Here is a 17,078-nt window from a genome sequence, read left to right as displayed (position 1 = left end):
AAATTGACCATGTATAAGGGCATAAAAATTTCAAAATCAAATGCATAAAGGAAGAAATAGTAAATGCATCCTTTTCAGATCATGATTCAATCAAAATTACATTTAATGAAAGGCCAAGGAAAAATAGACCAAAAAGTAATTGGAAACTATATAATGTAATTCTAATGAGTGGGTGAAGCAACAACTCATAGACACAATGGATAATTTTCATCCAAGAGAATAATAATAATGAGACAACACATCAAAATATATGGGATGCAGTTAAAGCAGTTATTAGGGGAAATTTTATATCTAGATGCTTACTTGCATAAAAAAGAGGAAGAGAAGATCAATAAATTGGGCAAGCAACTAACAAAGCTAGAAAAAGAGCATATTAAAACCCTCGATTACATACCAAATTTGAAATTCTGGAAATAAAAGGGGATATTAATAAAACTGAAAATCAGAAAATTATTGAAATAATAAGCAAAACTAAGAGTTTTATGAAAAAAATAATGAAACAAGTTTTTGGTAAATGTGATTAGAAAAAGAAAAGAAGAAAATCAAATTGCTTGTTGTCAAAAATGAAAAGGATTGTAAAGGGTTGAAACTCTGAGCAGATGCACTTGGTCAACCGAGCACTTAAGGCTAATTACTTATTGGACAATACTCTATTAGCATAAACTTGGAAAATGGCTGCCCCAGTATTCTGTGCTGGCTCAATCTGTTGGTGTATACAGAGAATTGTAGGAGGGATTAGAGCATGGAGTAAGACAAGCCAGAGTTACTTTTTGGGAGGAGAAGAGGAGAAAGAAGGTGTGGAGATTGCTGTGTCAAGTCCCTTCAATTCTACCCCTAAGACCAAGAATAAAGATCAAGGACTTTTGCTTATTCTGACTCCGGCTGATTCTAAAGCATCCAGGGTTCTAACTCAGTCTTGACAATTGGCGCCCAATGTGTGGACCAAGGACCCTACTTTCACTAAAGTCCCGAGTGACCAAGAAACTGGGTGAGTATTTTAAAAGACAAACAGGGAACTTACTTTGTTAAGGGCTAAACTAATAACCTTTTCTAGCTGAAATGAGGCAGATATTAGGAAAAGATTCTCCCCACCACCAACCCCAACCCCACCCCAAAGGAGAGCTACAGGAAGCATACTCAGACTGATAAAGAGACAGGGTTTAATTATGACTTGGGAGCAGATTGATGGATTCCTGGATACATTAGAACGTACATCCCCTTGGTTCTTCAATGAAGAAGATATAGGGGCAAATAATTGGAAACTAGTAGGAGATCACAAATACCTTTTATGGCCAGGCTATGATGCAGACTTCCCAAGATCCCAACATGGGAAGACAGGGTCCTTTTTGGCAAGGGACTTCCAGAGAGACTTGTCAATGCTTTCAATGTGGTAAAGTGGGGCATCTGAAAGCTCAATGTTGGCAAAGAGGCAGAGTGAGAAAAGAGGGTGGGAGAACAAAACCCAGTACCCCATGTCCAAAATGCAGCAGAGGCTTTCATTGGGCCTCAGAATATAGACTGATTCAGGGAAACAGGATGAGGGACCCAGCCCCAGAGCCCCAGGGAAAAAACACTTGGGGCATGATGGCAGCTGATGCTATACCCAGAGAGTATCTAGAAGTCCAGTACCTAGACATGACCAATCAGCCAGGAAGCCATCTGATGAGAGAAAGGGGTAACACAATCAATCAGCCAGGAAGCAACTTGGTGGGAAAAAGGGATTACAATTGGGGAGAATAGAGTTGAATGCTGGGACAACTGAGATATGCCCTGGAGAGGTGAAATCTGTTCCTCTCCAGCCTATGGATCCCTTGCCTCCAGGCACAGTAGGCTTGACCATTTCACCTCCTGAGAGTACTTACAAAATAGTGTCCATCCATACATTGATGTGGGAAACTGGGGAATGTGTAGATAATATCCCACTCACTAATACAGGTATACAATGTGTGACATCACCCAGGAGAAGTAGTAGCTTCAGGTTTTATTTGGGAGTCTATCTACCAAGATAAAGTCAAGAACAATAGGAAAACAATTAAAAAGCACTTTTGTAAAAGTTTATTTTATTTGAAAAAAATAACAGTAAGAAAAAAAGAAAAACAGAGAAGAAAAGCAAAACATAAGAGAATTTTTTAATTTGCCCAGCAGAATTTCAGGGAAAATTCAGAGTATATAACAACAAATTACCAGATCAAGAAAAATGTGTGTGTGTGTTTGTGTGTGTGTGTGTGTGTGTGCGTGTGTGTGTTATGTATACATGTATTAGCAGAAGATACTATATTCATGAATGTCCCATTTTTTCTTTACTTCCACATAAATTTTTCTTTGGTTCTTTGCTATGTGCCTTATTCTTTTTTTACCCTTTTCATCTCCCCCACCACCCTCAAGTAAGCTATAGTTAAGAAAAAAAATATATGTATACATTTGTAGAGACAGACACTCATCCACCCAAAAAAATACATACATACATATCTTTCTTATCCCTGCTACCTCTTTAATATAATTCTGTGCCATTAACTTGTCTTGCTATTAGTTAATCTCACCCACCCACCCAAGGATTCCTCCCTTGTCTTCCCTCACCCTTTGCTTCCCCCTGCCCATCTTCCCATTAATTCTTTATAGATTTTGAAGGTATACCCTTCTTGGTATATATGTAATATCACCTATTTAACCCATTCCCTATGTGATTATGAACCCTCCACCCCATTATAATGCCTCTGTGTCTATTCTTCCTTTGCACCTCATTTATATAATATGATTTCTATTTTTATCTTAAGTCTACCATTTTTTCTTTTGAACTACTCACTTGTTGATGTGAATCTTAAATATATAGCATACATATATGCATATAAAAACCATAAACAATTTGTCCATATTTAAACAGTTTGTTCCTTTTAAGTTCTTCAAAATTGATCTTTATAATGCCTCTTTTGTGTTAAATTTTCTTTTAAATTTGGGTATCATTGAAAGTCCTGAAAATCTCCAAGTTCATTGAATGTCTATTTTTCTTATTCTAAATTATAGATAATTTTGCTGTATATAATATTTTTGGCTACTGGCTTAACTCTTTTGATTGTTAGTAGATATGATTCCAGGACCTACAATTATTTATTGCAGGCTGATAAATCCTGTACAATTCTAATTGTAGCTCCAGCATGTTTGAACTTTTTTTTCCTGTTGCAAAATTTTCTCTTTAATCTGGGGGTTTCAAAATTTGGCAATAATATCCCCATGTGTTTTCCATAAAGGATCTCTTTGAGCTGGTGATTGGTGAACTTTTTTCTATTTCTACTTTTCCCTCTATTCTATCACTTCAGGACAATGTTCTTGTGTTATTTCCTGCAGTGTTGTGTCAAATTTCTCTTTTTGGTCATAATTTTATGGCAGTACAATTATTCTTATATTTTTTCTATCTGTTCTCCAGATCCATATTTTTCTTATGTTTCACCTGTTCTATTTTCTTATTCTTTATAATATCCTGTGTTATTTCTTGGTATCTCATAGTTTTACTGACATCCCCTTGCCCAGTTATAAATTTCAAATAATTATTTTAACTCTGAGACTCTGGGCTTTCTTTTTTAATTGGTTAACTTTTTAAAAAATAATATTCTTGGGGCTTTTTAATTATTTTTTCTTTTTAATTTTTCCTTAATGTCTCTCATTTGATTTTTAAATTCTTTTTTGAATTCTTCTATAAATTGTCTTTGGGCAGGGAACCATTTCACATTACTCTTTGAGATAAAGTGTCCTCTTCTGAAGATGAACCTTAGTCTTCCCTGTTCTCAAAACATGTTTCAATAGTGGGGTTCTTTCTTCTTTTCTGATTAAATTCTTTTAATAAGAGGTATTAATATAAACTATCTTTGCATATAATTTGAAATTAAATGTTATTGTGTAAAATGTATAATATTCTTTGCAAAAGACATATTTAGAGAATTAAGTTAAAAACTAGCTGAAACAATTGGCAATTTTAGTAGTTACAGGATATCATTTTTTTTAAAAATTTGTGCTCTTTTTATAAAAATTGTTTATTTTCCAAACATATAAATAGTTTTCAACATTCAACCTCGCAAAAACTTGTGTCCTAATTATTTTTCTCCCTCCTTTACCCTCTACCTCCTTCTCTAGACAGCAAGTAATCTAATATATGTTAAACTTGTGCAAATTCTTCTATATATATTTCTACAATTATCATACTGCACAAGAAAAATCAGATGAAAAAGGAAAAAAATGAGAAAAAAGACAAAATGCAAGCAAACTACAACAAAAAGTGAAGTGATATATACTCAGTCCTCACAATTCTTTCTCTGGATACACATGTCTCTCTTTATCAAAAGACCATTTGAATTGACCTGAATCACCTTACTATTTGAAAATATTATGTTGTGATATATACTTAGTCCCTACAGTTCTCTCTCTGGGTGCACATCTCTCTTTATAAAAGATCATTTGAACTGACCTGAATCACCTTACTGTTGAAAAGAGCCATGTCCACCAGAATTGATCACTGTATTTATCTTGCTGTTGCTGTGTACAATGTTTTCCTGGTTCTACTTACTTCATTTAGCCTCAGTTCATAGTTAAAGGATATTAAACCAAATTATCACTCTTTGCAGATGATGTGATACTATACTTAGAGAACCCTAGAGAATCAACTAAAATTTACTAGAAACAATTCACAACTTTAGCAAAGTTGCAAGATACAAAATAAATCCATATAAATCATCAGCATTTTTATATATTATCAACAAAACCCAGCAGCAAGAGATACAAAGAGAAATTCCATTTAAAATAAATAGTATAATATATTTGGGGATCTATTTATCAAGGGAAAGTCAGGAACTATATGAACACAACTAAAAACACTTTTCACACAAATAAAGTCAAATCTAATCAGTTGGAAAAATGTCCAGTGGTCATGAGTAGTCTGAGAGAATATAATAAAATGACAGTATTACCTAACTTAATCTACTTATTTATTGCCATACCAAACTCCCAAGAAATTATTTTACAGATCTAGACAAAAATAATAACAAAGTTCATCTGTAAGAATAAAAGGTTAAGAATTTCAAGGGGATTAATGAAAAAAAATGCCAATGAAGATGGCCTACCTGTGCCAGACCTAAAACTATATTATAAAGCAAGATCGTCAAAACCATTTGGGACTGGCTAAGAAATAAAGAAGTTGATCAGTGGAATAGGTCAGGTTCACAGGACAAAATAGTCAATAACTATAACAATCTAGTGTTTGACAAACTCAAAGACCTCAGCTTTTGGGATAAGAATTCACTATTTGACAAAAACTGCTGGGAAAATTGGAAATTAGTATGGCAGAAACTAGGCATTGACCCACACTTAACACCATACACCAAGATAAGGTCAAAATGGGTTTATGATCTAGACATAGTGGTATTGTAAACAAATTGGAAGAATATAGGATAGTTTACCTCTCAGATCTGCGGAAAAGGAAGGAATTTGTGTCCAAAGAAGAACTGGAACTCATAATTGAACACCAAATAGATAAATTTAATTATATTAAGTTAAAAAGTTTTTGTACGAACAAAATTAATGCCAACAAAATTAGAAGGGAAACAATAAATTGGGAAACATTTTTATATTCAAGAGTTCTGATAAAGACCTCATTTCTAAAATATATACAGAATTGACTCAAATTTATAAGAAGAAAAGCCATTCCCCAACTGATAAATTGTCAAAGGACATGAACAAACAATTTTCGACTGAAGAAATTACTAGTCATATGAAAAAATGTTCTAAATCACTACTGATCAGAAAAATGCAAATTAAGACAACTCTGAGATATCACTACACACCTGTCAGATTGGCTAAGATGACAGGAAAATATAATGCCAAATGCTGGAGAGTATGTGGGAAAATTAGGACACTGATACATTGTTCATGGAACTGTGAATGGATCCAACCATTCTAAAGAGCAATTTGGAATTATGTTCCAAAAAGTTATCAAACCATGCATACCCTTTGACCTAGCAGTGTTATTACTGGACTTATGTCCCAAAGAGATATTAAAGGAGGGAAAAGGACCCACATGTGCAAAAATGTTTGTGGCAGCTCGTTTTGTAGTGGCTAGAAACTGGAAACTGAATAGGTGCCCATAAATTGGAGAATGGCTGAATAAATTAGGGTATATGAATGTTATGGGATATTATTGTCATATAAGAAATGATCAGCAGGATGATTTCAGAAAGACCTGAAGAGACCTACATTAACTGATGCTGAGTGAAATGAGGAGAACCATGAGATCATTGTACATGGCAACAACAAGATTATATGTTGATCAATTCTAATTAACATGACTCTTTCTAACAATGAGATTATTGATGTCAGTTCCAAAGATTTTATTATAAAAAGAGCCATCTACACCCACAGAGAGGACTGTGGAAACTGAATGTGAATCACAACATAACATTCTCACTCTTTTTGAAGTTGGTCATTTGCATTTTGTTTTGTTCCTCATTTTATTTCCTTTTTGAGCTTATTTTTCTTGTACTACAAGAGAATTGTATAAATATGTTTGTTTACACTTAACATAAATTTCAACATGTATAACATATATTTGATTGTTTACCATCTAGGGGAGAGGATGGGGGGAAGGAGGGTGAAAATCTGAAACACAAGGCCATGCAAGGGTCATTGTTGATTTTCCTGTGTTTTGAAAATAAAAAGCTTTTAAAATATTGTAAGGATGATCAAGGGTGAAAGACTTAGCTACTCTGATCAAGACAATGATTCAAGACCCAAAAATCCAAAGGTTGCATCATGAAAAAGGCTATCCATCTCTAGAGAGAAGTGATCAACTCTGGAATAGATTTTGAAGCATCTTTTTAAAAAATTTTTATTATTTTCCTTTGGGCTTTTTGAATTTTTTTTTTCAACATGACTGTTGTAGAAATATGTTTTTGTATGATTTAAAAGAAAAACAGAAAAATACAGACAAACCACGTACCTCTGAAAATTTCCTCATTTAAAATACTAATACTCATTGGTAAAATTGAGATGATAAAGCGATAAAGTTGCATGTAAATGTGATAAAGATGGTGACTAAACTCTACTAATGCAGCCCAACACCATCTTTGCAACTAAAAGTCTTAGAGAGTTGCCTAGAGGAGTGTTTTCAACTCAAAACCCATGGGAAATTAGCAAAAAATCTTAAGTGCAGCTAAATAAAATTAAATGTAATTTGGAAATGTTTTACAAAGCTAAATAAAAAGACAACAAACATAATGTGAATTTTTCAATGACTACATTTATATTCAGTCTGCAGGAATTTATTTTTATTTGATTTTAATGCCTCTAGCCTAGAATTATGAGACACCAAGTCACTTGCCCAGCATTACATAGCCATCCTGTCTCAGGATACTGACCTGACTTTGACTAAGATCTTCCCTGCTTCAAGGATAGCTCTTTATCGACTCTCAAATCCTTATCATGTTTTGTAGTGCTATAGAAATACCTGTCTTTTGTAAAGCTATGGTCAGAAAGATGCATATTTTGTTGCATTCTGCCAAGTTGTGGTTTTCCTTCATTTTCAAAGAAGACCAGTGATATCATGGGGTAGTAAAAGATATTTCTTGACTCATGCATGAATTGGATTTAAGTGAGGCAAAATATGCACAAAGTTGTCTCCTCCCATCTCTTTTCTAGAGTCATCAAAGTCTATTGGCAAGACAAGAGTCAAGACAACTGGCTCCAAGGAACTATAGCATGCTTAATGGCTACACCCTGGTAAAAACCATCTCAGCAGACAATTAAACCAGCTTGATGGAAACTGACAGGTCTTACACCTGTCAGTGAGTTAGGGGGATGTCTGCCCCAAACATGTGGAAGACTCCCACATAGAATGGATAGATAAGATCAATCTGTTCCAATGACCACGAAGAAGACTGAAGCATTTAGTTTCATCAGACATCTAAGACAAGATCATCCACTGCATCTGGGGCCATTGATAGTCATTTGATCTTCATAACAGCCTTGCATATATGAACTATTTTTTACCTCTCTCCAATTCTATAGATTAGAAACATGGAGTCATAGATTTTGAACTAAAAGAGGCTCTAGAATTTTTTTTTTTATCTAAACCTTTCATTCTATAAATGGAGAACCAGGACAAGACAGGTGAAGTGAATTCCCCAAAATCATAAACATAGTAAGCAGCAGAGTCAGGATTTTAATTCAGTTTATGTGAGCTCAAATCTAAGCATGTTTTTCACTGCTTTGAATATAAACTCTTCTGTTTCAGCCTTTGTAGAAAAGTTTTTGCAAAATATATCTATTATTCCATTCTTAGGGGGTTTAGTTACCCAGTCTTTGCTCAATATTGTGACTATCCCAGGCCCACATAATTCATAAGTATTTGAAACAAAATTTGAACCCTTGCCTCCAAGAAGATACTATCCTAGTAACTATGCCCCATTTTTGTTTCAAATCCATACCTTTCTATTTTGTTATATTTTAGAATTTCCAAAAACTAGGAGACAAATTCAATACTGACTAAAAATATATGCTTATTAATAAATCAGTGCCAGCTTTATTTTTAAAATATTTGCCTCAGCACCCAAGTTTTAGTTGAATAAAATTCTCTGCATGTTTGGGGTTTCTACATCTGTTATTATGTGCTTGATAAATTTGGCTATGCATTAATGTGTGACTCAGTAATATTTGTTATTACGAATTTTAAAGCAGGTGTACAAACTATCCAATATGTGGACCAGAAAGCATCCTGGATGCCATAACTTCCTGGGATTCAGTTCACATTTCCTGAGGAATCTTCAGTGTGATTAATTCCACAGTAATAAGATTAATCACCAAGAAGCTGCATGATACATGGATAGATCGGGGGATAGGGCTAGTCCTTATTTGGACACAAACACACACACACACACACACACACATACACATACTACTTATCAGAAGATATCATTCTTCTCTTGGTGTCCTGTATAATTGTTAATAGAAAAGAGAATGGCACAGAGTTCCTAATAACTCAAAATATCATAAATCCAAATTTCTATCCTTTCCTCAATAATATCTGTCTATTTATTTATCAATAATCTATCCATCCATCTATGCATGTATAATCTATCTATGTAGTCATTCACTTATCATCTGTTAGTAAACAGATGTCCATCCATCCATTTATCCACTTCTCTATTTTCTTTCTATTATCTGTCACATGTAGCTGTCTTATCTCTTTTATATATCTGTCAGTTATATCTTTTATCTACCTGTAATATTGATTATATATCATTTCTATTTATCTTTCATGTATTATCAATCACATCTAGTGAGGTAGTTATCTATTTAATATATATGTATATCTATTTATGCAATGTGTAGATTGTGCATATATGTACATGTGAAATGCATTTTTCCTGAAGGAAAATAGGCCTAGAAAAAGAAAAATCACAAACACACAGAGAGAAATAGCTCGAATAATATATATGGAGCAGCTAGATGGCAAAGTGGATAAAGCACCAGCTCTGGAGTCAGAAGGACCTCAGTTCATAATCCTACTTTAGACCCTTGACATGTAGTTGTTGTGTGACCCTGAGCAAGGCACTTAATCCCAATTGTGTCATCAAAATTAAATTTTCTAAAAAAGAAAGAAATTATTTGCAAACTATCTGCATAGAAATGGTTATTTAACACATGGGACCTGTTAAGATTCTGAAGCAGGGAAAAGGGAGAGGACATAATAAATCCTTAGATGACAACCACCGGACATAACAAGGATTAAAAAAAAAACCAGTAAAGGTGTTTGAGAAGGTATGAGAAAAGGCAAGAGTGATAAGTTTCATAAAAGCCTAGAGAGGAGAGAATATCCTGCAGATCAAATGTTTCTGGGAAGTCAAGAAAGAGAAGAGTTGAGAAAGGTCCCTTCATTTGATAACTAAGAAATAATTGTATTTTCAGATATGTCTGACTTTTTCTGGCCAAAAATACTAGAATGGTTTGCCATTTCTTTCTCCAGTTCATTTTACCAATGAGGAAACGGAGGAAATCAAGATTAAATGACTTGCTTAGGATCACACTGCTAGTAAGTGTCTGAGGTCAGGTTTGAAGTCTAGTCTTCAAGACTCCATGCTGGGCATTCTATTCACTGTGCATCTAGCTGCTCAAGAGATAATAATAATTAACATTTATATATCACTTACTTTTCACCAGGTGCTATGTTTGATATTTAACAATTATTATCTCAGGTCTTCCTGATTCCAGGCCTGGTGCTCACTATTTACATACCTGGCTACCCAATGGTAATTTTGCAAAGGTTAGTTTCAGTTGAGTGATAAAGTCATCAGAAGTCATACCATTAAGAATTTGGTAACAAGTGGGGAAGTTAAGTGAAAGAATTGAATGAACACAATTATTTTCCAGCAATTTTACAGAGAAGGAAAGAATGATATGAAAACTAGAGGACATGGTGGAATCAAATGTGATTTTTTAAAGGATAAGTAAAATGTAGTGTTCTTTGTCCTTTACTTTCAGTGAAGAGCAATGACATCATGGAGTGATGTCTTGACTCATGCATAAACTGGATTTAAATGAGGCATATTGCACAAAATCATCAGCTTCACTTTCTCTTCCAAAGTTTTTTTTTAACATCCTGTGGCAAGACAAAAGTCAAAATGCATGATGATGGCCTGGGGTGCCATGGATGATTGACATTTTGATGTCTTTGATGTTTGACAAAAGTGTAAATGCTCCATAGAGCTGCCTTCATAGCTTTTATTTTAGTTTTATTTAATTTTTTTTTTTAACAAATTGTTCTTATCCAGCTAGGCTGGTAGGAAAAGTATTCACATGCTTGGGATAGACATTCCTTAAACCACCAATGGATTTGAGACCTGCTGGTTACTCTTAACCTGGTTTTGTTCATCTCCCAACTTTCTGGGGTATAACTGCTACACAAGCTATAGCTTCTTTGAGTTACAGGTTAATCAGGTGTATGTCAAAGGTGCTCAGCAAGATGTTGCATCAGAGATGCTAGTGCTCCCAAACACCCCTTCTGCCCCCAAAATATACATTCATATAGGTAGGAAGGAAATAGCCACTAGATAAAGAGAAATTGAATACAAGTGATAATGGCAATGATAGTGCAGTCATCTGATGGAAAAGTTATGGAGATAAGATTAATGATGAATTATAGGAGTTGATCTTAGCAAGGGGAAAGAATGACACTTTAACTGAGACTAGATTATAGGAAAAAATATAACATAGCTCTCCTCTTTGTAACTAAATTCTTTGAAAAGAACATCTACAACTGATGCTTCTACTTCTTTTTCTAAAACTCTTTTCTTCATACTTTATAATCTAGCCTCTGACACCCTCATTCAAATAATACTGCTCTCTCCAAAGTCAGTAGTGATTTCTCTTAGATGTCACATTGAAGGACTTTTCTTATTCCTCATCCTTCTTGACTTTTCTGCCCTTTATACAGCTTATTTCCCTTTTCTCTTTTATTTTCTCTTCTTTCTCTCTTCTTTATAGGTTTTCACAATATTGTCCTATTTCAGTTATCTTCCAACCTGTCTGTCCATATCTTTTCAATCAATCTCTTTGGCTAAATTCTTCTCTGAGACATACACATTAATATTGAGTGTGACCCCAAGGATCTATTCTGGGACTTCTCACTCTATATTTTTTTATCTTGGTAAACATCAGCTCCCTTGATTTAAGTATCATAACTATGCTGATAATTCCTAGATTTATTTTGTCTTAATCTCTCTCTAAACCTCCAAACTCATATTTCCATCTATTGGATATCTCAAATAGGATGTATCATAAAAATCTTAAATTCAACATATCCAAAATAGAACTCATTTTCCTTCAAAATATCATCCTCCTACTCCAAACTGCCCCATTAATATTGAGGTGCTAACAATTATATTTTTAAAATATTTTCATATATGCTTCCTTATCTCCTCAGATACTGACATATCCTATATAAACCCTCAAAAATCTCAACCCAGGGCTATTGCAAAGCATTATTGCTGGTTGATCCACTTGCTTTAAGTTTCCCTCCACTTTTATACTCCACTCTTCTGTCTAATTGATATTCCCAATACATAGATCTGACCATGTCACTTTATAATTATTATTATTAAATAAATTATTCAATTTATTATTACTATTCAATAATTATTTTATTATTATTATTCAATAAACTTCAATGAATCCATATCACCTTAAGATTCAAAAATAAAATCTTCTGTTTGGCCTTTCAAAACCTGATCCCCTTCTAACTTTCTAATCTTTATCTCCAAAAATATAGCCAATAATGTAGTGAAACTCTTCTCCTTACTGACAATTCTTCCTATCCCCCAACTTTGGGTACTTTCATCGACTATCCACTACATCTGTAACTCTTTTCCTCTTCATCTCTATCTACTGGCTTTTCTGGATTCCTTCAAGTCTCAGCTAAAATATTACTATTTATCCTCTTTCCCAATCTTCCTTAATGCTAGTGCCTTTCTCACACTTGATTAAATTATCCTATGTATATCTTAATTGTTCATACTTGTTTGCATTTTACATTGTAATTTCCTTACAGACTTTTTGTCGTTAAATGTATCTTTTGTGATTAGTGCAATACTTGCTTGTTGGATTGGCTTGATATTATTTGAAGAATTAATTTGATCCATATATCAAAGGCTATAATCATATTCATATTTAACTATACCCTACCAATCCTGTCATTTCGGAAGGATCTATCAGAACTATATATGTTCTGCTGGTATTATAGTCCAAGGTCATCTAGCATTTGAGGGGGAAGTTTAAGGACAGTGAGAGTGATAAAGGCTCTCATTACCCAACAAGATAATTCCTATAAGGAAGTTTAAAATGAAATATTCATAAATTTCTAAACATATTTCTAAATAACCTGATTATTATCAATTGAAGCATTAAATGAAAAGATATATACAAAGAGAAAATGTTTTTGAAAATCCTGGAGGAACTCTAGTACAAAATATAGGTATAATTGTTCAGTTTGGACAGGTATTAGTTGGTTTAATTTACTAATTTAATTATTTCAAGGCATCTCTCTAGAAATAATACCCCATTATTTAAACATCAATGGTTTCCTGATGATGCTGTGTGACTGAGACATGTACAATCTGTTACTCAGTAGGAAAAAGGAAGGTACATAGTAGACTAGACTAAATAGCAATATATTATCAATAAGGAACTATCTCATTAGTAAAAGTGATCATGTCTTTGTCTTTCCCATCCCTCAGCTCCCCACCAGTTTTCTCTTCTAAATTAAAGCTAACATACACATTTTCATGTGTAGTGAATTTGAGACCCTTCATCATTCTGGCTATCATTTTCTGGATATTCTTCAGTTAATAATTTTCTTTCCTATTGTGGTTCTCAAGAGTAGGAGAAGAAAAAAATCATGGTAATTCATCCTTATATGGGGACTTACCTCCAGTTAGGATTATTTAGAATTCTTGTTTTCTCCCATGGTAAATTAAGGAAAACAAACTTAATTTAAAAATATGCCAACTAGAAAAGGGAAACCTGGCTAACACAGTTGAACCTGACAATTCAGTGTCTTTTCAGTGCAAGGATCTCATGAATGCCTATCAATCTGGATTAGTTTTCTTTGCTCAATGAATTAATGGATGGATTGAAAAATAATTTCTTAAGCACTTATATGTGCAAAGCATTGTGTCAAGCACTGCTAAGCAACAAAGCAAGAAATACTCTGCTTTTAGGAAGTTCAGTATATAAATTCAGTATATAGAGAATTTCCTAAACCAGATACAAAGGCCTTGTGGTCTTTGGGATGTAGTAGTAAAGCATATACTTTAATGCTATTTCCACTGATAAAACCATTTCCAATGATTAGTCATTGAACAATTCCAAGGATTTTTATGATGAGAACTTTATTTTCCAGGTCTTCAAGAGCTGTGGCCACTGAAGAAACAGGAATTGAAGAACTTTCAGAAACAGGTATCAGCTGGCATTTCCACAAGGGTTTACTCCTTGGAAAATGGCTTCGGGGCTGGGCAGAGGGTCAGTGGCCTGAATAGGGGACAAGAGGATGCTGTTCTTCCTGAGGATCATAGGCTATTTCTTTGGGGATCTGAGGAAAGGTGGTCATCAAAAGAGAGGTGGGATTTTAACTTGTTTGGTACATGTTATATTCTGTCTCTCCAACAGGGTAATTTACTGGCATTTCTTTATAAACTTAGCTCAATTAACTCATCTAAAAACATTTATTAAGTGCTTTCTATATCCAACATCCCATGACAGATACTAGAGGATATATTTTGTTTAGATAAATCAGACATTGTCCTTATTTGGTTTTCACTTACTCAGTAAACATTAAGTGCCTATTATGTGCAAAGGTACTATGTGAAATACTGGGAATATAAAGAATGAGTTTGTTGGCATGTGGATAAGGCACTAACAGAGATAGCTATATACACTATTACTTTAAAAGTACATTAGAAAAAAATTTAGAAGTGTATTAGGCATCTGTAAACCAAAGTGCTATGTGAGATATAAGTTGGAGGTATTAATATCAATTAGGGATATTCTGACAAAACTTCACAGAGAGACATTTGAATTGGGGTTTAAAAGAAATCCACAGATGAACAGAGATGAAGAAAGAGTTCTTGTTTTGATAAAGGTTGTATCAAGTGGCTTCTGAAGAAATTTTCTGGTGATAAATCTGTGAAAAACAATAAGCAAAAGCAATGCATTTTGGGGGACAGAGGATGGCCTATTTATGAAGGTAATTAATAGGCAAGAAAGCTGGGAGGACAAAATTAAATGCTTACAATGTGAAGCAGATCAATTCGAACTTTACTTGGAAGATAATTGTGAACCAATGAAGATCTATAAAGGAGAAGATGTCAATTTCATAAACAAAAAATTTAAATTTAAATAAAAAAATTAATAATATTTTTTAAAAGTTGTTCTTACTGTAGTATTAAGATAGATTAAAGAGAAAAGAAAATGACAGGCTTTCAGCAAGAAATCCTTAATAATCAAGTTCCATATTAAGTTCAATATTTCCATTTAGCATGATTACCAAGTATTTTAAAATCACAGATGAAAAACACCTAATTCATACCTGTAACTCATACCTTTCTTTTCTAACTCATGTCTAATTCACCTCTCTTGTTCTTCTCAGAAATTACTCAGTTATGGGACTATATCTATGTCTACACAGGAATAATGAATCAAGCACACAAATATTTATTTTCTCATGCCCAATCCTAGTTCCATGTTTATGGCTGATAGTCACACATTGATCAGAGTATCCATTAATGTCATTTAATCTGACATTAAAGTGAGCTCAAAATATCAGTCCTTTTTTTTAGTCTACAAACATGACTGATCAGTAGTTAGCTCTTCTATTCTTAAAGGTGTATTCTCAAAAGAAAACAACTATTTGGGTTCTTTTTTATGGGAAAAGAAGGATAAAGAATCAAATGTTCATGTGTACAACATATGTGTATAATCTTTTTAATTTACAATAATTTTTTGAGGAAGGCTGGTTTTCCTTTACTTCTGGAATGGTAACAGAGAGTTCCTATTTTCCCCCACCCTGTGTTCATAAGTGTTAAAAGGTCCAATATGTTTTGTGTGTCATGAGGAAGATAACCAACTAAAAATTGATTTAGCAGATTTACATATCTCTTTCCTGCTCAAGTATGTTTACATCCTATATGTCATGTAATTTTTTTCCCAAAAAGAAGTATCAAAAGTCTACAGGGACAAGAATGTTCTGTCTGTGGGAAGGGAATTATTATTGACAATTGCAGTATATTGCAGAGATTGTACATTCTTGTGGGGATGTGTCAATCTAATAAAAATTAGCACTTCTCAGGTTACACATTAAATTTGCAAACTGCCAGTCATGAAGCCCTGCAAAAATTATAGACACTACTTTGTATTCATAATCCTGACTTCGCTTTTGTAGTTAATATCATCTAGGCTTTGAAAGAAATGATTTGTAGGCAAGAGACAGAGGTAGGGATTGTTCATATGACATAACTTGCATTTGAGGCACAGATGCAATGATAGAAGTACATTTCACAATAGACACATAGACTCCAGTACCTTTACCAACCAGGATCCTCATGTCTGAGCCCTTCGGATGAGAAGATATAAGGGAGTTGTGGGTGTATACATCTATATAAATATATGTATATATGTATGTATGTATGTGTGTATGAATCCTGAATAACATTCTGAGTACAAAGTCCTGTGGATCATAGGATTTAGACACTTAAGATTTGAATTAATACAAGCCTTCATTTTGTGGCTAAGGTCATTGGGGTCCATAGAAGTAAATTAGTTGTTCAGGGTCATAAAGGTAAGTAGCATGAATGGGATTGGAATACAGATCATAGATTAAATTTAAAACTACACTGATTCTTGGAAACCAAATGATCCTCTTCCCTCATTTTATTAATGAAACTGAATCCAAGGAGATTATGTAATAATTTGCCCAAAGTCGCACAGGTTATAGATCACAGAAGTAGAGTTTAAATTCAGATCTACTGATGTCAGTTTACTTTACAATGCACTGTGTTTCATTAAGCACCTGTAGCCCTTGATAAAATTCAGTTCAATTTACTATTCCTCCATTAAACACTATATACAGGGTAGTATACTGGGTGTTGGGTATTTCTCACTTGCCTTTTGTACAGGGTTGTTCAGCATATTGTTAAAATGGGATAAATCTCTTTTTTCTTGTATTGACATGAAATTAAAACCACAAGCTTCAAGTGATTCAAAGACAAGAATCTTTGACAGCCAATAAATAAGACAGGCAACTGTTTGTCTTCCTGCCTATTTACAAGGATATTTGCTGTTAAGAATAAATGTAGCACTTCTGGACAAGATGGTGGAGAGGACACATGCATCTATCTAAGCTCTTTCTTGCCCTAAGAATACTTTTTTTTCATGATACAGTCTAGGAATTAGTGCTTGACTGAAAAAACCCATGAATACATTACCAACAGAAGATATCCTCGAAATTTACCAGAAAAGGTCTGTTTTTGCTCATAGGTGGGAATGGTTAA

At 33.8% G+C, this 17,078-nt stretch overlaps 1 protein-coding gene across 1 annotated transcript in view; it reads left to right on the top strand.

The window, feature by feature from the left end:
• CPXM2 (carboxypeptidase X, M14 family member 2) overlaps window positions 1–14,886 on the top strand; it is a 266,901-nt gene extending 252,015 nt beyond the window's left edge. Inside the window, exon 13 of the mRNA XM_031956005.1 lies at window positions 13,934–14,886. Coding sequence (XP_031811865.1) covers window positions 13,934–14,262 — 329 coding nt within the window. The 3' untranslated portion in view covers window positions 14,263–14,886. The remainder of the gene's footprint in view (window positions 1–13,933) is intronic.
• Window positions 14,887–17,078: the final 2,192 nt, after the last annotated feature.

This window comes from Sarcophilus harrisii, chromosome 2, assembly GCF_902635505.1.
Source record: "Sarcophilus harrisii chromosome 2, mSarHar1.11, whole genome shotgun sequence".
Classification (NCBI taxonomy): domain Eukaryota; kingdom Metazoa; phylum Chordata; class Mammalia; order Dasyuromorphia; family Dasyuridae; genus Sarcophilus; species Sarcophilus harrisii.
This window is presented reverse-complemented; position numbering and strand designations above follow the sequence as displayed.